This window comes from Copadichromis virginalis, linkage group LG17 (genome assembly GCF_057382275.1).
Source record: "Copadichromis virginalis isolate Kocher_CV1m ecotype Utaka linkage group LG17, C_Virginalis_male_GT1.1, whole genome shotgun sequence".
In the NCBI taxonomy this organism is placed as follows: domain Eukaryota; kingdom Metazoa; phylum Chordata; class Actinopteri; order Cichliformes; family Cichlidae; genus Copadichromis; species Copadichromis virginalis.
The window spans coordinates 6,042,006-6,066,686 of NC_140634.1; the positions used below are offsets into that span (position 1 = coordinate 6,042,006).

The 24,681-nt window shown below is 41.2% G+C and overlaps 1 protein-coding gene across 5 annotated transcripts; it reads left to right on the top strand.

Annotated features, from left to right (window-relative positions):
• The first annotated feature begins 2,607 nt into the window (after positions 1-2,607).
• LOC146688882 (uncharacterized) lies at positions 2,608-22,221 on the top strand. Of its 5 annotated transcripts, XR_014915914.1 has the most exons (5): positions 2,608-6,329; positions 8,095-8,139; positions 19,640-20,633; positions 21,615-21,795; positions 21,888-22,221. XR_014915914.1 is itself a non-coding variant. In XM_085436240.1 (4 exons), exons 1-3 carry the CDS (start codon positions 6,308-6,310, stop codon positions 20,599-20,601), a joined length of 1,029 nt encoding a protein of 342 aa, XP_085292366.1. In that variant the 5' UTR covers positions 2,608-6,307; the 3' UTR covers positions 20,602-20,633; positions 21,615-22,221. The 5 variants fall into 5 exon arrangements, 4 of the variants coding, with proteins under 4 accessions (XP_085292366.1, XP_085292370.1, XP_085292367.1 ...); XM_085436240.1 differs by having other exon boundaries at positions 21,615-22,221; XM_085436244.1 differs by having other exon boundaries at positions 19,640-20,388; positions 21,615-22,221.
• The last annotated feature ends 2,460 nt before the right edge of the window (positions 22,222-24,681 follow it).

A 24,681-nucleotide genomic window follows, 5' to 3' on the forward strand; every position in this document is an offset into this window, starting at 1 on the left:
CTGCTTCTGGATGTCCAGACTTTGTGCGTCAGTGGGAAGGTCAGGGTACAGGGTTCGAACCTCCTCATGAGATGTCGTATCTGCTGGATAAAAGCAAGCTACATCACATCAGGGATTGTCCTAGAGCTGCCCTACAGTAACAATCAACTGACTAATATATGAAATACTTGCAGTAGCACAATAATAAACACAAAGCAAAAAAATGTTTAGTGAAGATAAAAAAAACCCATCAAAGTTTTAGTTTGGATAAAGGGAGACAGAGCACCAATCTAAACAAGTCTAAACCATCTACAAAGTGATTGTAGGAGGAAACAACCTTGACTTCCTTTACATAGCTTAGTACTGAGAATAAAAGAAAAGCATGATTAGAATTATTTGTGCTTCTTCTTCTTTCGGCTGCTCCCTTTAGAGGTCGCTACAGTGGATCATCCGCCTCCATCTCTCTATTTCTAGCATCCTCCTCAGTCACACCAACCCCCTGCATGTCCACCTTCACTACATCCACAAATCCAGCACCACAGTTACTCTCTTCGCACCTTATCATAGCCTTCACTCCTACCCTCTCTATGCCTCCCGTCTCCATCCTCTTCAGAGTTGCCTCGCTTCCTTCTCTAATTCAATTTTCATCCAAAGTACTCCTTCTCTCTTCTCAACACACATTCTTCACATTAGCACATTTCCATCTCTATACTTGGTTACTCTCTTCCAGGACAATTTATGTGCCTTGCCATTCATTAAAAATCATTTTCTCCTTAGTGTCCAGCCTCACATACAACTCACTACAAGCCTTTTCCTGTGCCAGTGACACCTCTCTCTTTGCTGTGCACCTAGCCTTTTAGTACTCCTTCCTTCAGCTCCCTGACTATCCCACTCTTTCTTTGCCAGTCTCTTCCTTGAATACATTCCTGAATCTGTTATTATTTGTGCAATGAAAATTAAATCAAGAAAGATTTTGCTTTTACAGTCTCACTGCAGGTTGATACATTATAAGCACGCCTGTGGTTCACATAAGCATTAAAAGCTTGTATTACTCCCTGATGTTTTGCCTGTTAGCATGTGCAGCAGCTGGAGAAGGACTCCTAGCTGAAGACAGGACAGCTTCTCGATGTGCAGATTGGTCGTCTTCTACGCAGAAGCAAAGGAGAAAAACCCCAAATTAAACAGAACAACTACTTCTAATTACAAACAGACGTCTCTCTAAAACCGTGGCAGCAGTTCACCATGTCAAATGCTTTCTTGTCGTGCACAGTGACTATAACAATTAGCCCCACTGGCTGCACTGTCCTGCAGTGACATAAGTTAATTCAGCATTGCTATAAAACAATGAGGCTATTACGTTTGACCTGTACTTGCAGAATACATTCCAAAGCTTTTGTTCCCTAAAGCATTCGTCCTTCTTTGTGAGCAGTTTGTGTCAAAAGAAAAGCCCAGAAACAGGCACCAGTTCAAAGGCATTTCTCAGATGATTTGCTGTAAACTTGAATACAAGCACAGATGAATTGTCACGGGTGTGGAACGGACTCAGGCGCAGACTGAAGTAGCACAGTTCAACGACACTTTATTAATCACACTGGTGCACTATATACACGTGAAGGGGGGGGGGGGAAACACCAGGGTCCCGGGGATCGATAGGCTGGGGAGACACACTTCTTCGCACTCGCTCTGCTCCTCGTCCAAACAGTCTCCACACAAGCAGCTCAGCTCACTCTCCTGCTCACGGGGTCCAGGGGTCACAAAAGGGCTGATCCAGGTAAACCTGTTTACACAGACGAGGGTAAGTTGAAGGCAAACACGGGAACAGTAGAATCGCAAGGAAGCCAGGCAATACTAACGAGAGTTACTCAATATTCCAGCGACGAATAGCTCAGAGCCCCAGCCTTAAGAGCCAGAGAACTGCAATTCACTCGATCAGCTGCAGGTGCGTGGGCCAAGGGCAGGAGCCCAATCAGAGCTCCGCCCAGGCAGACAGGTAGGAGAGACAGAGCGAGAGAAAAACAACAAACAGTTGTGGCCACACTGGGCTGGCCGGGGAGGCACAGGGACCATGACACACGGGATGCTCACAGTGAAAGAAAGCTGGCCCGCACTCCAACCCAAGGAAAGTTTATTCAAACAAGGCTGTAATATGAATGAGCACTGTTTTATGCAGTTCTTCTATCACCAGCATGTTCACCTCCATAGATGTCGATGTTGATACGGTTAATTTTCTGACCGCTCTCTAACATTTTTCTGTTAACATTCCTTGGAAAACCTTGAAGTTAATCTTGCATGGAATACAGTAGTAAAAATCTGAGTGCTGGTGTACTCACACAAGTAAGTGTGCACCTCTATTTATACCCATCAACCTCTCTATTCACACACATCATTTTTCATTTGAGATTCTTCTGTAGGCCTATGTGCTTTTCCTCATTTGTTTGTCTTGGCCAGTTTGTGTAACCAGGAGCATTTCTGCATACCTAACACAGGTTTTGGGGTTGAGAGAACTTTCCAGAGGTTTTTCATGACATTAAGACCAATGTTTTTCCTGCACATTAAACTCTTAGGTGGCCCTCCAGATAGTTTTTTTTTTTTTTACTGACCAGCTTAAGGGGAAAAATACGGTTCTGGAGGGAATCACGATTTAGTTCATCTTTGTATTGCAGTGTGTTCTAATAGCATTACCCTTCATGAATTGGTTTCGATGGCGAGGCACTTTTTGCTCGCTGTAATCATTCCTCTCATTCATAACAGTAATCAAGAGCTGTTTGTTTTGACTGTTTGAAAACAGGCACGAAACACTGGGAACCAGTCATTTTAAATAAATGGTTTTCAGAGTTTTTATCGTTATTTTGTTATCGTTTTTATCGTTAACTCTGTTTTCCTGGGTCTTTCACGTGTGTTATGAATAAATCTTCTTTTTTTCCGGTACCGGTACTAGTTTTATTTTGTTGTATTTATCTGTGACACCTTAAAGGCCGGTCCATGAAAATATTGTCGGGCATAAACCGGTCCGTGGCGCAAAAAAGGTTGGGGACCGCTGTTTTAATGTATATAGAAGAGACTGAAGTTTATATGTTATGGAATTATTTATAGGACTTGTTCCAAATCTTCATATGTCTATGATGTGCTATATCTTGGTTATATTGTAGTGGTTTTCTTATGGGGAGGGTTTTGTTTTCCTTTGGTTTGCTGACCCCCAGACTTGGTCTATTCCAGATGCTCACCTGAATCAGGTAGAGTATGACAGGAAGCCATTTGCTTTTCAGAAGGGTTGGATTCTTTGCTGTATCACCATGTGTTCTCATTAATAAAGTACATTTTACTCCAGTCTCGTGCTATTTTAGTGGAAGTGACCCATGACCGTCGGCCAAAACTGACAATATGACTATTAAAAGTCTGAGTAATACTGTAATTTTCTGCTGCTCATTCCTGTGCAACATCCCATTTGGCCTCCCGTCATATTTCTTTTCAAGATTTTCTTATTTAATCACTAGTGTACATATATTTATATTTATAGATACATATATATTTAGTCATCTTTTCTCTTTTACCACGTCTCTCTAATATTTTGCTCTTTACTATTTTTCTATTTTTTATTTTATTATATTTTATTATATTTCTACTGTACCATGCTGCTGAGTGACTGCTGCTCGTCAAACACATTTCATTGCAATGTTGACCCTGTGCTAACTTGCATATGACAAATAAAACTGAAAACAGTAAAGGCAAAGGGAACACATCAAGTAAGGATTTCACACTCCCACTCACAACGGCACTTTCAAAGCATAAAGCCAAATATTTCAAAATTTCATTTTGAGGCATTTTTAAAATGAATGTGTTTGAGTTTCATTGCTCCAAAGCAATGTTTTCATATAAGCAAGACAACAACCAGTTTGCAACCATGTAAGTACAGTCCTCTATTGTAAACAGACGTGTTGGCAATCTGTCTGCGTTTATAAATTAGACAACAGTTATTTGCAGATCTTCATCAATCTGCCTGAGAGTGATTGCAGTCGGTCTGAGTTGGACTGCAACTGTTTTGAGTCAGGTTGCCTCCAAGGAGGCAGTTTATTATTTTCCTTTCCTAGTTGGAGAGATGGCTGTTGTTTTGTTTTTACTGTAGTGTGCTGGGCCATTAATGGCTCAGGGGCTGCAGCGTATCCGCGCCAACACCTAAGGCCAACGTGGAATCACCGGTCAGACTAACATAAAGAAAAAATCTGTTAAATTACACATTTGTATTCATTAAGTCACAGACAATGAAAACAAGCAGAAATCAAGATGTAATATTTTTATAATTTTATTGATGTTAAATTAAAGTCCCAGCTTAGTTATGTTGTCAGTGCAAGTCACTTCAATCTGTATAGCACCAAAGGAAACAATGGTGTTTTCAAGGTGCTTCACACTGTAAGGTAACAACTTACAGTATTAAAAAGAAAACCCCAAAAGAACAAACCCCTCTGAGCAAGCACGAGGCGACAGTGGGAAGGAAAAACTCCCTTTTAAGAGGAAGAAACCTTCGACAGAACCAGGCTCAGGGCGGGGTGGCCATCTGCCGCGACCATTCCTGGGGATTTCAAAAATGACTTGATCTGATCTAAATGTAAAACTAGCTAATTTAAAGTGTCCAGTGAGTTTTAGAAAATATCTTGCTGTTGATATCACGATGTCACTATAAAGGGGAAACTTTGTTTCCTCCCTTAAACCTCCCAAAAAATGCACGCACCGATGAGAAGCACTTAGATATGCAACTTGGTTCTGTGAATATCTTTCTTTTGAAAGTTTTAACAATATCTTCATCAAGATCTTGGACGTTTAATTGCCAGAATGTCACAATAACCGCTGCATGCTTCCATCTTTTACAGAGGGATTTGAAAACCCTCTCGCTGAGTTTCTTGAACTTCTCTGGGGGGATTTTGTCGTATTCTGCCCTGATTTCAGTCCAGATTTTCATGGTAAGCCGGTTGGAGATAGCTTCAGCATCTTCAATGATGAAGACTGTGCCTGATTTTTTTGCAACCCGGGAAATCAGTCCTTCCACAAAGCTTTCCACTGAAAGTCTGCATCTTTCTTTCTTTTCATATGATTCCAGTCTATCGATAATTGTTACTGCCAACAGGTGTTCTTGGAATACTGAAGTAGTTATGATATTAAACATTGGTTGTCCCATTAAATTCATTGAATCCTCCTCCCCACTCCTCCCCAATGATATTAGTGACACTTTATGTAATTTGTCACAAATATCAGTGAAAATGGCATTAGCAATGCAGTCAAAATAATTCTGCACTTTTCGGTCTAAATGCAAATCCATCCACTTGAATTTGTCCAAGAGTAGATCCAACAAACGTTTTTGGTGAGAATGAGGGCACTTTAAAAGTTTACCAAGCTTTGAAAGCACAGCCTGAATTAATGTCTCTAACCACCTTTCAAAGTCTAAGGTGTTTTCAGGTGGCTCACAGTCTACAGAAGATCTGTGATTCTGTATCTTTTTATATGACTCCGTTTGACTTATGTTTGTTAACGGTGGGATGCTGGCTTCATGTTCAACACAGGATTTCTGCTGCTGGGGATCTGGAATTGGATTGTTTTCTGCTTTTGCAGCACTGTGTTGGTCAGCATTTTGACAGCGTTCTTCTGTGTTAGCTGTTTCTTGGCTGTTAGCATCTATATTCTGTGCTGTATCAAACTCCTGCTCAGCAGAATCGTCCAAAAATTTCACAGGTGACAAAAACGTTTTGCCAGTGGTGGTGTGGACAGAACAGTTTTGATGTACAGGGGAGTTCTGGGAAGACCTCAGTGGTGATACTGCTCCTGACTGTTCACACAGGTCCATTACGTCCTCTACAAAACCTGCAAGCCGCTTAGCGGTGGAGCAATCCGGATAGCCTGAGGTAAGCTCTTCCCACTGCTTGTACGAAAAATCACTGAACAAGTTATTCAAGAGGGATACTAAAGCATGTACTGTAGAATTATCCCGATTGGTCTGAACTGTTTCATCATTTGTCATTGTGTTACAGTTTGAGCTTGCCATTTCACTTTTTTGTTTTTTATGCCTAAAATGTTGTTTTGTGTTAAACTCCGTGTTTGAACGTTTAAAGCGCTGCTGTCCCGCTGTATGAATGCGTTTCAACTGAACAGCCAGGTCTATATATAAGGTCGGTTTCTTTGTAACGTCACCAGTCAAAGGACTGGCCCGGCTCGTCATAACGAAAGGGGGCGGGACAAATCTGTTGCTTAGCAACTGAAAAAAAGGCACACCGCGCTGAATGCTACATCCGTCCTGCGACGGTACACCGCCTCCGCACCACCGTTTAAACATGAAGTGTGGATGTTAGAAGATCCCAAATATGGTGAGCTACTGGAAAATTACTCACGTTTTTGTTCTTGAGAGTGAGCGATAATAAGCGACATTTTATTGAGAAATTACAGTAGTCTGTCTGTTTCTCTTCATAGCTCTTTTCAAAACACGGTTACCTTTGGTTTGTTTGGCTCGCAGCTTAAAACGTAGTTTCAGTGTTTTTTCGCCTTCTGTGATTAATTCTGGTTTGCCTGCTTTATGGAGCTCAAACCAAGGCAAAATTGAAGTATCAGTATTTAAATGTAAATAGACTCAAACTAGGAGTGGATCAAAGGGGGTCCTTTCAGGTGCCAAATCTCCACTGCTAACATTTTATGCATGTTTAGCTTAATTGTAGAAAAGGTGCTTGTAATAATGTTTGGGTGAATAGGTGAATGAGGCATGTTGTATAAAGCGCTTTTTAATGCACGAGCAAAATACAAAAACCCTATATAAAAAGCAGTCAGTTTACCATTTATGTATTTGTTCCATTGAACGCTTCTGTGAAAATCAATTTGATACTTGTTCAAATAAAAAATTTGAATCGATTAGTTGTTTTCTCAACATTTATTAATCGACTATATGCAGAAAACTGTGACACTGTGGAACCCTTATTTTAAAGACCTCGTAGTTTGATAGTTTGCTCCCTGACCGTGGTTCTGCCAGAGGGTGCTTCCTGTTAAAAGTGAGTTGTTCCTTCCCACTGTATTGAGGTTTTTTCTTTTTAATTGTAGACTTTCTACCTTACAATCTATACCACCTCGAGGAGAATGTTGTTGTGATTCAGCTCTGCATAAATACAATTAAATCGAATTAAGTGGGTTCAGCTAATTTGTGAAATAAATGTGAGTGACACGGTAAGTAATAGCCTGCATGTAACTCATTGTAAGAAGAGCAATATCGCCCCCTCCTGGTTCAACTTTTTTTTCTTTGCAGTAATCTTTCCAATAATAATACATATGCACTAACCTCATGCTTGCTGTTAACAATAGCCTAAAGACATAAAATCAAGTTTAGTTTTTTTCTTTAAGTTTATGTTTTTTATATGGTTGGCATTTATTTTGTTTCTTTTTAATAATTATATTGATTCTATTGATTGTTTGCCAAGCACTGAGGTCTCTGCTTAGACTGTGCTACTGGGATCACTGATTTAAAAATGAGGCAAAAGCACCAAAGTTGTGCTCAAAAACAGTACAGTGAGCTACAACCTGTTGCTGTAGTAATTCTAACACACTTATTGTTTTTAAATACATACATGTTTAGTTTTTTTAAACCTAATTATATAATTTTTTTTGCAAAAGTGTCACCTAAACACCCAAATATACGTAATTCAAAACTTACTTTAATTATTACCCATTTGGCTGGTAACATGGACCCAGTCTGATGGATAGTTACTGAACAGATAGTCTTTTCTTTAAAGGCTGCAGTCAAAGCAAATCATTGTAAAAACAAGACAAGTCAATAAAAAACAAGTAATAACTATAATATTAAACTACAATAGAGAGAAAATCCAGTAAATATAATTATATTATGTAAAAAAATATACAAATATTTACCTCTAATTTAAAAAGACATTACAAGGGTACTAGTTTCATTTTAATCTAAACATAATCTAAATTGACACTAAATCAGTTTAAATATTACAGCTGAAGGTGATTTTAATAAATGTACTGCTGCTTGACTTTGTTTTACTACTGCAGTATAATTTATCATGTACAAAAGCTCCAAATGTTGTTTCTCTGACTTAATGTTCTGATGACGTTTGTGTTATTTTGCAGGAAATAGTCAGGACCCAGATGAACCTGTGCTGGAATTCAGTGTGGGTGAGTAATATGAGCATTTATGAAGGCTGTCCATGACCCGTAATTAAATTTAGCGTCATTAGTCTTATTTTGTCTCTCAGTGCAGGTATGTAATGTGACAAAACCTCTAATGATCTGATATGTTTGGGATGGATGGGCTGTGAATTATATAGTGAATTGTCTTATTTTGTCGCTCTGTGCAGGCTAGGGCCTATTATATGCTGTAGCCTGAAGGCAGCTGAGTTGCAGAGGATGGAGTGATCACTGGCTTTCTACTTACAGGGTGGTGGGTCTCAGAGGACAATTGCTACCCCTGTTGAAGTGAACAACGTGTGGAGTGCAACTGGCTTTGTGGCATAGCTGGCTCTGGCCTTGGACTGTGTGTTTTTACTTTGTACCTAAATGGGACACTGGACTTTTAACTATTATTCATTGTGTTTATAAATAAAATTTTAGAATTTTATTGACTGTCATCTTTTTGCCCACGGCGGAGACGGTTGGTCAGACCTAGAATCTCTTTATGTGTGTGTGTGTGTAACATCAGCAGGGTTTTGCATAAAAGAGTGTGAGCAGGTCAAAAGGTCAATTCATTTATTGTAGTTTTATGGCAGCACCTTCTAGTGGCCTTGAAGCAAACAGTCTCCTAACTAAGCCATGGCATCTCCGGTCTCTCCTACTTTTGTGTGCTGTGCTGGAGGAGCAGCATTGGATCTAGTGATACTGAGTAAGCTGATTAGGACCGGCCTGGAGAAATGTGGTTTGCATGAAGTATCAGGAGAAAAACAACCTTGTATTGTAAAATAATAATACACGAATAATAAATACTTTTCATGACATTCAGATTTCTGGACTCACGAGTTCATAGAACATTAATGTTACGAAACATTGAGATAAGTCTTAAAACTACATTGTATACTTATTATTTATTTACTTTAATCAGATTTGACTGGTATTTTTAAACATTAAGTTTTTGTTCCTTCAACTATTGTATTTAAGCTTATGACTCACTCACAGTATGTTTATATAACTGTCTAAAAAACAGTGAGGATGTGGCCGCAGTGGCTGAGAAGCAAGAAGTTTGCTTTTTCTTTTTTTTTTCTTTTTTTTTAAATTGGGAAGCATAAATGAACATACCAGAAAACCCTGCACGAAGGAGCCATATTTGTTCTTTGTGTGTGCATAAGATGAAGCTTTAGTATTATTACACATATGATAATGGTGTTAGCATGCAACACACAAACTCAAGTGGTGTTGCCAAGATAGTTGCTGACTGGCAAGAAACTTCTAGAAGAAATCTGGTGACAGTCCAAAGCACAAATGAACATGTTTAATACTCGTGCAAGACCCTGCGGGAAGGTGCCAGATTGCTGTATTTTGTGTGAATCAGGAAAAGTGCACGGTGATGACTAAAGCTTATAAAACATCTCTCTCCTTATGTGTGCATATATGAGAAAGAAAATTCTGCCAAAGCAACTTTAGCTTCTTGCAAGCATCAGTACACAAAGGATGCTAACACAAAGCTAGCCAAGAACCAAGAGTGATTTTAAAGTTGAACGTATGCCGACCCCAGCAGCCAAAGGGAGCTCAGGGGAGAGCTTCTTGGGGTCCAGTGATGTGTCCTGAAGAGACGACATGAGCTCTCCCTCCTGTAGGCCCACCCCAGCAGTAGGTGCTGTCTGTCTCATTCCGAGTTAACTGCTACTCCTCTACATCTAAACGAGCCAGTTGAGGAGGTTCAGGCATCTGACAAGGGTGCCTCTTGAGCGCCTCCTGGGTGAGATGTTCCAGGCATGTCCCACCAGGACAGACAGGACACACCCAGGACATGTTGGGGAGATCACAGCACTCAGCAGAGAATGCCTCAGTGTCCCCCAAATAATGGAGGAGCTGGCTCGGGAGAGTATGGTCTGGGTCTTCTCTGCTTATGCTACTGCCACCGAAACTAGACACCAGGTAAGCTCAGAAAAATGAACAACCTGTTTAAATAAAGGTTAATTTAAAAAAAATGTTTGTCATTAGCTAGTCTGTGTACATGTACTTCTTCTCCAGTGTTGAAAATGTTAAACTCACAACCTGCACATTTTCTGGTTGCATCATCAAATAAATACCCCCAAAAGTAGTCTGAGTACTTTTACACTGGTTTTATGCTGCGATATTTTCAAAGTCTTTCACTGAACACATTCAGTCACACATTGTTCATAATTTATTGGAAGTTTATTGTTTAATGTCCTGTCTAAATAACTTCAGTCACCATTTGTATTCATTAATGAATAACTGACTTCTAATATTAAAAGAAATAGAAACTGTTGTGCTGTTGTTCACGTAGAAGGGCCTGCTTCTGGATGTCCAGACTTTGTGCGTCAGTGGGAAGGTCAGGGTACAGGGTTCGAACCTCCTCATGAGATGTCGTATCTGCTGGATAAAAGCAAGCTACATCACATCAGGGATTGTCCTAGAGCTGCCCTACAGTAACAATCAACTGACTAATATATGAAATACTTGCAGTAGCACAATAATAAACACAAAGCAAAAAAATGTTTAGTGAAGATAAAAAAAACCCATCAAAGTTTTAGTTTGGATAAAGGGAGACAGAGCACCAATCTAAACAAGTCTAAACCATCTACAAAGTGATTGTAGGAGGAAACAACCTTGACTTCCTTTACATAGCTTAGTACTGAGAATAAAAGAAAAGCATGATTAGAATTATTTGTGCTTCTTCTTCTTTCGGCTGCTCCCTTTAGAGGTCGCTACAGTGGATCATCCGCCTCCATCTCTCTATTTCTAGCATCCTCCTCAGTCACACCAACCCCCTGCATGTCCACCTTCACTACATCCACAAATCCAGCACCACAGTTACTCTCTTCGCACCTTATCATAGCCTTCACTCCTACCCTCTCTATGCCTCCCGTCTCCATCCTCTTCAGAGTTGCCTCGCTTCCTTCTCTAATTCAATTTTCATCCAAAGTACTCCTCCTCTCTTCTCAACACACATTCTTCACATTAGCACATTTCCATCTCTATACTTGGTTACTCTCTTCCAGGACAATTTATGTGCCTTGCCATTCATTAAAAATCATTTTCTCCTTAGTGTCCAGCCTAGGGTTGCCAACCGTCCCTTAAAATACGGAATCGTCCCGTATTTCGAAACAAAAGTACACGTCCCGTATTGAGCTAATAAGGGACGCACTTTGTCCCGTAATACAGTGAGAATCAAAAGTAGTCTATAAATGTTAATGGAATTAACGCTTTGTTGGAAAACATAATTCCCAGCCCCTCTCCTGCTTTGTGACCAATGAGCTGACAGCACACTTATGACAATTCGAGTATGACAATTCAGATTACCGCTCATCTCATTGGTCGAGGAAAGGTCGCTTACGGAGAAAATACCGGAAGACAACAGATGACCACAACAACAAGCATGGCCAACAGGGAAACAAACGCTGACACTGCGGTGCAAGTCTCGGACGACAGTACACCTAATGCTGGGCAGACACTGTGCGATTTTTTCAGTCACGTTATTCAGCTCCTGCTCAAACTGCACGATTGACTCGCAGGGGTTAGACGTTGGTAGGTCACGATGCAGGTCTCACACTATACCGCCCGATGCTCTGATGCGACCTGAGTGCTCACACTGTGCCTCCATAAAATGAAGGTTATAACAGAAAATCTGTCGCTCTCCCTCTCTCTCTCTGTCTTTCACTCACACAGACACACCACCACCATCAACTTTGCTAAATTGCTAATGAAAAACATTGATCAGGCAGCTGTGATTGAGCAGCAATGTAAATCCAACTATTTTCACGGTTGTTGTGGTCGTGATCATTTTGTGAGGCCACATTGGAAAGCTCATCCGAGCCTTTTCGAAGTTCTACAAGTAGTGCCTCCATCGCTTGTGTCCAGATCACACGCTGCACTGCTGTGCTGCTCAGTCTTTTTCACCGACGTTTACGTGTTTGCGCGTGAGCAGTGTGAGCGCCTGTGGTGACACCTTCACGAGCGATTGATGATCGGGAGCTGGTCGTGAGGTGTTAATCACTTCTCGTTACCCCACGTATACTACACGATGCACGATGAAGGCCAAAATCGGGCCGATCACTCAAAAATCGGCTCAAAATGGGCCAAAAACCGCACAGTGTAAGCCCAGCGTTAGGGCAGCAATGTTTGTTCCCCTCAGAGAAAGGGAAGAATGGGAAAAGGAAAACACCTGGCTGGAAAAAGTTAATATGGGCATGTGCAATGAATATCAGCGCTATGTGGCCAGAAGTGTGATAATATAATTTATTTTGTGTAATAAACAACTGCAAGGATAGATGATTACAACAAATAGATGACTAATACATAAAAGTAATACATAGATGAATAATGATGATGAGTTAAGATGCGTAATCATGGGAACAAGCGGGTTTACAAACAGGAGCAGCTGATTAGCATTAGAAAAGCTGAAATAATACCTCAGCTGAAGCCAATTGTACTAAATGCACTAAATGTGCACTGTTACAAGAATATTTTTCTTTCTATTGTTTTCTATTATTTTAAGTTAAGCAGGACAGAGTTCTTTTAAAGAAAGATTTACTTATATTCTCAAAAGTTAAGCATGACAGGCTTCTGTTTAAGAAAGAGACCTGTTTTACTGTGTTAATGTTGTCATTTTGAGCTAAAAATAAATGGCTAAATGATCATTTGTTTCACATGAGTTCATATCACAAAGAATAGAATATGCATGTACTTAAATCAACTTCAAGTCAAATGGTTAAAAAAATAATTTCACACACAAAAAAAGAGCTAGAAAATTCACCACACTGGGAAGGGTGAAGACAACTGGGTCGCCCGGCCCTGGCCACGAGGTGTCCCTTATTTATTTTTCAGGGAGTTGGCAACCCTAGTCCAGCCTCACATACAACTCACTACAAGCCTTTTCCTGTGCCAGTGACACCTCTCTTTGCTGTGCACCTAGCCTTTTAGTACTCCTTCCTTCAGCTCCCTGACTATCCCACTCTTTCTTTGCCAGTCTCTTCCTTGAATACATTCCTGAATCTGTTATTATTTGTGCACTGAAAATTAAATCAAGAAAGATTTTGCTTTTACAGTCTCACTGCAGGTTGATACATTATAAGCACGCCTGTGGTTCACATAAGCATTAAAAGCTTGTATTACTCCCTGATGTTTTGCCTGTTAGCATGTGCAGCAGCTGGAGAAGGACTCCTAGCTGAAGACAGGACAGCTTCTCGATGTGCAGATTGGTCGTCTTCTACGCAGAAGCAAAGGAGAAAAACCCCAAATTAAACAGAACAACTACTTCTAATTACAAACAGACGTCTCTCTAAAACCGTGGCAGCAGTTCACCATGTCAAATGCTTTCTTGTCGTGCACAGTGACTATAACAATTAGCCCCACTGGCTGCACTGTCCTGCAGTGACATAAGTTAATTCAGCATTGCTATAAAACAATGAGGCTATTACGTTTGACCTGTACTTGCAGAATACATTCCAAAGCTTTTGTTCCCTAAAGCATTCGTCCTTCTTTGTGAGCAGTTTGTGTCAAAAGAAAAGCCCAGAAACAGGCACCAGTTCAAAGGCATTTCTCAGATGATTTGCTGTAAACTTGAATACAAGCACAGATGAATTGTCACGGGTGTGGAACGGACTCAGGCGCAGGCTGAAGTAGCACAGTTCAACGACACTTTATTAATCACACTGGTGCACTATATACACGTGAAGGGGGGGGGAAACACCAGGGTCCCGGGGATCGATAGGCTGGGGAGACACACTTCTTCGCACTCGCTCTGCTCCTCGTCCAAACAGTCTCCACACAAGCAGCTCAGCTCACTCTCCTGCTCACGGGGTCCAGGGGTCACAAAAGGGCTGATCCAGGTAAACCTGTTTACACAGACGAGGGTAAGTTGAAGGCAAACACGGGAACAGTAGAATCGCAAGGAAGCCAGGCAATACTAACGAGAGTTACTCAATATTCCAGCGACGAATAGCTCAGAGCCCCAGCCTTAAGAGCCAGAGAACTGCAATTCACTCGATCAGCTGCAGGTGCGTGGGCCAAGGGCAGGAGCCCAATCAGAGCTCCGCCCAGGCAGACAGGTAGGAGAGACAGAGCGAGAGAAAAACAACAAACAGTTGTGGCCACACTGGGCTGGCCGGGGAGGCACAGGGACCATGACACACGGGATGCTCACAGTGAAAGAAAGCTGGCCTGCACTCCAACCCAAGGAAAGTTTATTCAAACAAGGCTGTAATATGAATGAGCACTGTTTTATGCAGTTCTTCTATCACCAGCATGTTCACCTCCATAGATGTCGATGTTGATACGGTTAATTTTCTGACCGCTCTCTAACATTTTTCTGTTAACATTCCTTGGAAAACCTTGAAGTTAATCTTGCATGGAATACAGTAGTAAAAATCTGAGTGCTGGTGTACTCACACAAGTAAGTGTGCACCTCTATTTATACCCATCAACCTCTCTATTCACACACATTCATTTTTCATTTGAGATTCTTCTGTAGGCCTATGTGCTTTTCCTCATTTGTTTGTCTTGGCCAGTTTGTGTAACCAGGAGCATTTCTGCATACCTAACACAGGTTTTGGGGTTGAGAGAACTTTCCAGAGGTTTTTCATGACATTAAGACCAATGTTTTTCCTGCACATTAAACTCTTAGGTGGCCCTCCAGATAGTTTTTTTTTTACTGACCAGCTTAAGGGGAAAAATACGGTTCTGGAGGGAATCACGATTTAGTTCATCTTTGTATTGCAGTGTGTTCTAATAGCATTACCCTTCATGAATTGGTTTAGATGGCGAGGCACTTTTTGCTCGCTGTAATCATTCCTCTCATTCATAACAGTAATCAAGAGCTGTTTGTTTTGACTGTTTGAAAACAGGCACGAAACACTGGGAACCAGTCATTTTAAATTTGATTCTTCTTTTTTTCGAAGACCGCAACGCAGGTGATATTGCCTCATGAGCTCATACACATAAATCTGAGGGGGAAACCCTCTGGCATCATACAGCCATGATGAAAAGAGAAATTAGGTGTCACAACAGTGGCAACCACAAAATAACTTGTGAAACCAGGCTCTGAATATGTGTGTCTGAAAACACGGAGTTTGTTTTACCGCGTTTCTTTTTCACACAGCAGCATGTTTTATTTAATATCTGGCTCTGAGGTAGTACAGTAAGTGTTGTTTGATTTATGTCATCGTTCTTGGGCTGTGTAGTACAATTTTCTTGATTTTCTTCATTCATGGTCTTGTTCGTACATACATATATACATATACACACATACACATACATATATATATGTATATGTATATGTGTGTGTGTGTGTGTGTATCAGGTATAATAAATTGGCTTTGGCTTCAACAGGGCAAAAAAGCAAAAACCTGCACTTTGCAGTTGTTTTTACTGCACTACAAACATCTTTAAGTACATTTAAAAAGAACAAAGAAAATACATACATTTCATAATCTGTAAAGAATGCATGCAAAGGGCATTTTTCTTCTAGTCACCTCCACATGATCACCATCTGTCTCTTCTTTCTCTCTCTCGTATTCTTTTCTTTTATCCTACCTACACTGCCTACCAAGACCTCACTTCATCCGCCTCGACGCTCCCATGAACAACATAACCACCTCCGTGGGCCAGACGGCCGAGCTTTTGTGTCGTGTCTCCGGAAACCCACCACCCACTGTGCGCTGGCTTAAGAACGACGCTCCTGTGGTACAGGAGCCGCGGCGGGTCTCCTACAGGTCCACGCTGTTTGGATCACGCCTCCGCATCCTGGACACTACTGACACGGGATACTTCCAGTGTGTGGCCACCAACATCCAGGGCTCTGTTTCCACTACGGGCGTGCTGTTTGTCAAGTTCGGTGAGAAGACTTTGTTACCAGTAGCATCTAAGCATCTGTGCATCTCAAACTAATAAAACAGCCAAACTTTTAAAAACTTACTGCCGTCCATTTCCCCCCCACCTATTTCTATTTCTTTTCCTAGAGATCTGGCTCCTCATAGCAGCACTCATCTCAGCTGATTCTTCTTGTAGCTGGCAGCTTGCACAGAGAAAAATCTGGAAACAATATTGTTTATCCTGTAGTAAAAAAATCCCCTTGTCTTCTTTTCCAGATCCAGATCCGCTCCCTACGTCTCTGCCAAAAGAGCCCACGTAAGTCGCTTTTCCTCTAACCATTTTTCTCTCTGTCAGTCTATTCATTACCACAATACAAGGGACAGCTTCAGATAAGTTCGTTTGTGAGCAGATCCCACAGACAACTTGCAGATTATGAGAGAATTGCATTTTACATATTGCTGGAACTTTAAAACTAAAGAAAGACCTGCTCGTGCATGTGTCACAAGCACCTCATCGGTTTAGGTTAGTAAAACATGCAACTTGCAGGTCTTATGAACCAAAAAGATAATATACACTGTAATTTTGTTTAATATTTACTCTGATAATTATTTTAACTAAAGACACATATTAGTGTATGGAGCATTCCTACTTCATACTGAAGTCTGCACATGCAGTTTTGAAAGTGGAAAACACAGCGATGATTTGTTTGTCCAGCTACAGCAATTCAATGCTGGTTTGCAAAGAGCTACCCTAAGACGTCCTATAAAGCATATTCATTGAGTAATCACTCACTTTATAACAAGGCCTGGTCTGTAATTTTCCATTTTATTGGTACAGGTCTCATGGGGAACTAAATGAATATTTAATATGAGCCTTTAAAGCTCAGATCTCTCTTGTTCTAGAAAGCTTTTCCACCCAACTGTAGACACGCACATGGTCCATATTTGAATATTTCAGTCCACGGTTTGGAATGTGGACTGTTGGGCCGTCACACACACACACACACACTTGCGCGCAGAGTTTGGGGCCCAAAGCAGACACTGACGCACACAGTGCTTTGTCTCTATATAGCATCTAATACACTGATGCTCATATTGGAGAAAGTGGGTTACTTCACTTACACACACAACAACTTTAATGAGCAAACAGGGTTTGGTTCATAATGTTAACAAATGCGAAACCTGTGCCATTCATTCAGTTTTAGAGGAAAACGAATAAAAATGATCCAGATCCATAACAGAATGCCCACAGTGCATCACTCCACCAAGTTTCATGAAATTGGACCTGCTGTTTTTTTGTGTTGACAGACAAAATGCATTGAAAGCATTGATCTGATTTCTAGTCTATAATTAAGTTAGAAAGACGAAGTTTGACAACCTCCCCCCTCAGTATATACATCAATAACAATAGTGTTTGACAACTATTAGAATAGTGAAGGAAATCTCTGTCCGTAGATAGAGCTTTTCCTCCTAAGGCATGGGCACCAATAAGCAGAGTTCATCCTTTAACATATAACAAAATTAAAATATTCTCATGCATGATCAACGGGCAATCACGGTACCGGCCGGAGTACCGGGAGTAGTTTGGAAGAACAAGAAGACACGGAGACTGTTCTAGGTTGTCATCCCAAACCAACTCAAAGGTTTATTAAGTATACAACAGCTTATATAGAGGAAAAAGGTTCGTGTGTCAGCAGATTCTCAGTTCAAACCGGTACAGACCAAATAAGGAAACGTCTTCCTGCCTTGTGAGCAGAGAAGTATCCTTTGTGTAGTTTATCAGTTCAGCTACAATTTATGATCATTCCAGCAAAATACACTCCTAGACATAGAATACAGAGTTCTTTCATTAGTGAATTCTGAAACAAACCACCTGGCCTTTAACGAGCCTTTTTCTAAGAGATAAAGAAGGGAGGATGGGAGTAAGGAAGTGGTCTCGTCTCTGTGGTATTTTCGACCTTGGGGTACCAGCCTGTGAGTCTTACACATCAATTCTTGGGTCAGAGAGAAAGAGAAAAACAACTAGTAAATGGGCCTTATTAAGTAACAGTTTTCCTGTATAATATCACTATAAAACAATATCCTGTAAATGCTACCATGGTATCAAAATATCACAACAAATAGTTTCCAAAGGTAGCTGCATAATCAGAGCCCACCTTCACTAACTTCTGATTACAGTCATTCTGCCCTGTAAGTGGGCCTTAAAATTTGACAGAAACAGCTGAGTTCAGAAAAGAGCAGATCCAGGAGTATAAAGCGAGAATGAATTCTGTCTTCTGGTGACCTTGGTCGATTACTTGAACTCTCCCTTAAATAATGCTGTCTAAAAAGACTTGCATATTTTGTAAGTGGTTTTTGTTAAATGATACTTTAAAGTCACCTAATTCGATACCAGCAGCAAACGCACCCACAATGCCAATCCTCTAATATGAACATGCAAATAAAATTAAAGGAGGCCTTAAGTGGCAAATAAAAACCAAGTTCTACAAAATTCTTTTAGACAGCATCAAAATACGTTCCATAAAACATTTTCATGTTCTTGGCACTCTAACGCTGCCCAAATCAAAATTCTTTGTGTCTGGCATGCTTCCTTCGTTTTGTTTTAACGTCTCCCCGGTTATTGGATAAAACCTCTTTGAATTTTTTTCAGTTCGTTTGATTCTTGCAGGATCAAAAGAGACGAAGCTGGATGATTTTCCCCAATGACATTATGGCGAGGCTCGCTGCCATGTTCCATGCGGCGTCCTGTGAATCAAAACTGCTGGCACAAAACGCATGTCAGACACTTAGTATATCCAGTCACACGCTGGCATGAGCGCGGCCTCATGCACGGCCTCGTGCACACGCGCCCCGCTCCCTCTTAAAACATCTGTTTCTGCCGTTTCTTTTTGTTTACATGTTTTTTTGGTGTCTTCCTGTGCAGCCAAATTACAGCTTTCACAGATGATGCAGTTGGTTCACAAAAGAATCACAATGCACTTTCTCAAGGGAAACATCAATAAAAAGAAGAAATTTCAAAGAGACTTTTGGCTTCGCAGTACGGTCGTGCTGGAAATAAACTGAAATGGAAAATTGAATGAGATTTCAAGTAGGAGGAAGTGATTTTAGCCTCCTTCTGCTACATACTGACATTCACTCACCAGCCACTTCATTAGATACACCTTACTAGAGTTTGATCGGACTCTCTTTTGCTTTCAGAACTGCTTTAATTCTTGATGAGCAAAGTATGGTCGATTATACGATGCTGTCACGTCAATATGGACAAAAATGGGAGGAGGAATGTTTCCATGGCCTTCCTGAAACTATGCTATGAGGGGAAAACTAAGGCAGGCTGAGATATTTAAACAATACTTAATTGGTGGTACCCAATTTGTGCCAAGAAAAACCAGAACACCACCAGCAGTTTGAACTATTAGTACAAGGCAGGATAGAAAATTCTGACCATGCAGTGTGAGTGTTGTATTGGATTTGTACCTATTTTGGATTTTGCACGTGTTTTGGATTTTGCATGTGTTTTGGATTTTGTAGATGTTTTGGATTTTGTACCTGTCTCGGTGTTTGCACGTGTCTTGGATTTTGTACGTGTTTTGGATTTTGTACGTGTTGAGGAGTTTGTGCGTGCTATTTGGAATTTGTAAGTGTTTTGGAGTTTGTACGTGCTTTGTCTCTAGGGGCCACCGTAGAGGGATCAGGCCGTGGAAGGTCGAACAGACGGACACCGTCCCCCCTGCGCAGCGATCACACAACCTACGGCCCGTTTTCCAGGAGGGGCAGACATGGAGATGAGGGAGACTTTTTCCGCCCGCGGCAGCGAAAATGGAACGGAGAGCCACGGATCGTGGACCGCCACGCTTCCCACCAGAGAAAACGACCCGAACGGGACCGGGAACCAACTCGGCATAAACGGTATGCCAATTCCTCCCGAACGGTCCGGACCGAACCTCCAAAGAAGAAAATACAGTCAGATGATCCTGACTTCTCAGTAAAGGTTCGCATTATTTATAAACTCATTAAGATAGTGCACCATTTAAAGAATGTTTTGGGGGACATTCCTCCTCCCTCTCTGAACAGAATAACTAATAATTTAATGACTGTTATTAAGCCAGCTATCCCCAATAGAGAAGTGCAGACTCTAATTGAGGGCAATGCTAAGAACTGGGCTCGCACAACTATCATAACCCTTCGTAACCATTATAATGAATGTATGGAGGAGATAGTTAAGACTCTTTTTGAGTTTCCTGAACAGTACTGGAGAGGCCCGTTCGAGATAGCGGCTTCCTGGGCCAAAAGGAATCTGGGCCGCCGTCTGCAGCCTGAATCTTTGGTGCAAGCTGAGGCTGTCATTGTGGCGAAGCTGGCAGATGTGCAGACACCTATTGGGTCGACGGAACCACATCATCAGCCACAAGCACATGAAGAGGTGAGACGGAAGCATCACAATCAGCTTCTCTGCACACACAACCCACAGCACTGCAGGCCACTACTGGCCGGACCGTTTCTGTCACAGCACAAGTCCATGCTCCACCCACAACTTACACCGCACCAAAAACTACGACTGCTACGACGTCTGACCCGATTGGAGGTGAACAGCCACTCTTCAGTAGGACGGAGGAGGGAAGAGACGGCGATCTGAGACCTGCCACTCCCCCTGTACATCTACAGGAAGTGAGATTTATTGCTAATTAACTTCAAACTCTATCATCAAACTGAGAGCAGCGTCATCTCCCAAAGTTGTGAAAATTATGTCTAGATGTAAACTTTTTTTTATTTTATTTTACTGTTATGTTGATTTTGGCGATGATAGTTGAAAGACATGGTGGAGTATAAAGTTTGTAGCTGGTTAGTTGATTAGCAAGCTTCATCTCTAAGCAGTGCAGTGCAATGAACAGATACAGTTACCTTGTAATTACTGCAAAGTAACCAACAAGGGAAGTCTGTGAGGACTAGTGGTCATTAGAGAAACTGCAGCTATTAGCCCCAAATGTTGTGTTGTGATTCATCTCCTTAGGTTTATGAAATAAACTAAATCTAGAACTACAAAACGAGAAAACAGCCACGACTCAAAACCAGAACCGAAGTTAAACACGTTTAAAATGGAGCACCGAAAGCAGGAATCAGTGGCCTCTGCAAAACTTCTGGGCTTTCCTTTGTAGCCCTTTTACTGGTGCATTGTTTTGATGACAGTATGACCTGAAGCAGCTTTCTGTCTTTTGTTTTTTTTCTCCTTATTTTGTCAGGATGGAGGAAAAATTTCGCACTTGCATCGTAACTGGTCTGCCTGTCCAGGAGTACAGTTGTTGGATTTGCATGTGTGCAAACACTGCGCTCATGATCAAGAAATCAGCAAATATAACTGCTGCCCGCTGTGCCACACTCCTATACTGTAAAAGGAGAACAAAAGATGAGAAAATATAAGTTATTTTCATAGAAAACAGAGAAATGTTAAATCATTTTAACTACTTTCAGGCTTAAAGTTTAAAGTTAAAGTTCCTGAACAGGCAGCTACAGAGGAGCTACCAAAACAAGATTCACCCTAATCTTTGACTTTTACTATAAGAAGTGTAAAATACTTAGGTTCTTTGTATCTGTTTTCACGTAAATAAATAATTCTGTTAATAAAACAGCTTAAACTTTTTCTTTGTTCAGCCGGGAGGAGACGCCAATGCTGAACCATGTTGAAGAGATTATCTCTTGGCTGGGCCGGTGTCTTCACAGAAGAGCAGGAGAAGCTGGCCGGGGAATGGGAAGTGTGGGCATCTCCTGTGTTAAACTGCTGACTTCATGACCTGGAAGAGCTGGAAAAGAGAGCGACAAGCTCTTCACCTGCGTGAGTATGAGGACGTGATCCCTCCTGTGGACATCTATTCTCTGCTTGCTGTCTGCTCTGCAGCCAACCGCGCCTTTGGCACCTGCTCACAGGCCTTTATTAAGCTGGAATCCCTGGAGAGTCTTGATCCTGAACAGCAGCAGGCCTATGAGGATCTGGCCTTGGAGATCTTTACAAAGCACAGCCCAAAGGACAGTCGCATGATCGAGTGGAACGCATCATCAGAGGGCCGGGGCCCAATCAAGTGACTCCGAGAGACCAGAGGGTGAGGAGATTCCCCACAGCACTTCATGGGGCTTCTTCTGAGGGGGCATCTTCCCCCGCCATTCAGCTACAACGGTGCATGGAGGCGACAGACCTCATACAGGGGGAACCCACCCCCCAGAAGACCAACACAGCTTTAGTTGGACAAATTCAAATAAAGTAGACTCCTCTCTGCCCCCTCCTTTTATAGCTTTTGGCTCCTCCCCACTGCATAGCATCCAAAGTGCCGGATATATGTGACTTTCCGTTTTTCCTTTTTTCCACTGCTTTCTTTTGCTTAACACTATCCATTTCCTTTCCTTTCTCCTTTCCTACCCTTACTTTGCCTTCTGTTTCCTTTTGGTCCTAATTCCTGCTTCCTTTCCTTTGGCTTACATACCCTCCTTTCCTAATTATACACATGACCTTCATTTTTGTTTATTTCTTTGTGTCTATGGCCGTTATTTTGAGTTTTACTTGGGGTTCCTTTCACTGGGGTTAAGGGAAATCAAGTTGGGAGTCCGGTCCCCGAAGGCGTCAAGGTCCCCCATAGCATGCCCCAAGAGGCTGTGATCGTCCAACGGATTGGTATGATGTCCCTATCCCGTTTCCAAAAATTACCCGTAAGTAGGTTATTATTATAATTATTATTATTTTTTTGTTGTTTTGTGTTTTAATAATGTGTTTCTGTGTCATTGGGCCGTCGCGACGTTTCGGCCGGTTATAGGCCTTCCTCAGGCTGGCCCAACGTGTCTGTGTGTGTTTTTTGTGTGCCTCCCTTGGCTTTTATAGTGTGCTGTCTCCTCCCACTCTTGGGTTTTCCGTTTCATTATTTTTCTGTTTAATATTCTTAATGTTTTGTCCTGTCCTTTCTTTGGCTTTCTTTGTTTTTATTATTGTAATGGCACCCCCTTCTTTAGTTTCCTTTCCAGTATTTTTCTTACGTTTTTTTTTATATATTTTTATGGCACCCCCTTCCTATTTGTCCTTTCCTTTTGTTTTTACGTGACTTTATGATTTTATTCCTTTCTTTGTAACCATCCTGTCCCACCTTCCTTTGTCCTTGTTATGTTCTCCTCTGTAACCTTTTGTGTGATGCCCAATTGTTTTGTGTCCTCCAAGTCCTCCTTTGATTTTTCTGTCCCAATTACGTGTTTCTTGTCTTGGCTTTTAGTGTTATGTCCAATTGTTTTGTATCCTCCAAATCCTCCTTTTATTTATTTATTTATTTATTTTTTTTTTATTTTTTGTCCTAATTATATGTATGTCTTTATTGATTTTAGTATTGTGTCCAATTGTTTTGTGTCCTCCAAGTCCTCCTTTTATTGTTTTGTCCTAATTACGTGTTTGTCTTATTGACCTTTGTATTATGTCCAATTGTTTTGTGTCCTCCAATTCCTCCTTTTATTGTTTTGTCCTAATTATGTGTTTGTCTTTATTGATTTTTGTATAATGTCCAATTGTTTATATTCAGATTGTATGTGGTTAGGGTCAGGATGTGTTGTGTCCAATTGTTTTTGTATGTCCTATGTGGTTAGGGTTAGGATTGGTGAGGGGGTCGGGATACCCCCAGTCCAGTGGTCAAAGAACCTCCTGAGGGAGCCCTCAGGGAACCCCGTGCTACCCAAGCGGGCGGACAGGCGGCACTGGCCGGTTAGGGGAAATCAAGTTGGGAGTCCGGTCCCCGAAGGGGGCCGGGCTCCAATGCACTGTCCATACCTGTTCCCATCCCGGGCGTCAAGGTCCCCCATAGCATGCCCCAAGAGGCTGTGATCGTCCAACGGATTGGTATGATGTCCCTATCCCGTTTCCAAAAATTACCCGTAAGTAGGTTATTATTATAATTATTATTATTTTTTTGTTGTTTTGTGTTTTAATAATGTGTTTCTGTGTCATTGGGCCGTCGCGACGTTTCGGCCGGTTATAGGCCTTCCTCAGGCTGGCCCAACGTGTCTGTGTGTGTTTTTTGTGTGCCTCCCTTGGCTTTTATAGTGTGCTGTCTCCTCCCACTCTTGGGTTTTCCGTTTCATTATTTTTCTGTTTAATATTCTTAATGTTTTGTCCTGTCTTTTCTTTGGCTTTCTTTGTTTTTATTATTTTAATGGCACCCCCTTCTTTAGTTTCCTTTCCAGTATTTGTCTTACGTTTTTTTGATATATTTATGGCACCCCCTTCCTATTTGTCCTTTCCTTTGGTTTTTACGTGACTTTATGATTTTATTCCTCTCTGTGTAACCATCCTGTCCCACATTCCTTTGTCTTTGTTATATCCTCCTCTGTGATTTTTTTGTGTGATGCCCAATTGTTTTGTGTCCTCCAAGTCCTCCTTTTATTTTTCTGTCCCGATTATGTGTTTCTCATTTTGGCTTTAGTGTTATGTCCAATTGTTTTGTATCCTCCAAATCCTCCTTTTATTTTTTTGTCCTAATTATATGTATGTCTTTATTGACTTTTGTGTTTTGTCCAATTGTTTTGTGTCCTCCAAGTCCTCCTTTTATTGTTTTGTCCTAATTACGTGTTTGTCTTATTGACCTTTGTATTATGTCCAATTGTTTTGTGTCCTCCAATTCCTCCTTTTATTGTTTTGTCCTAATTACGTGTTTGTCTTATTGACCTTTGTATTATGTCCAATTGTTTTGTGTCC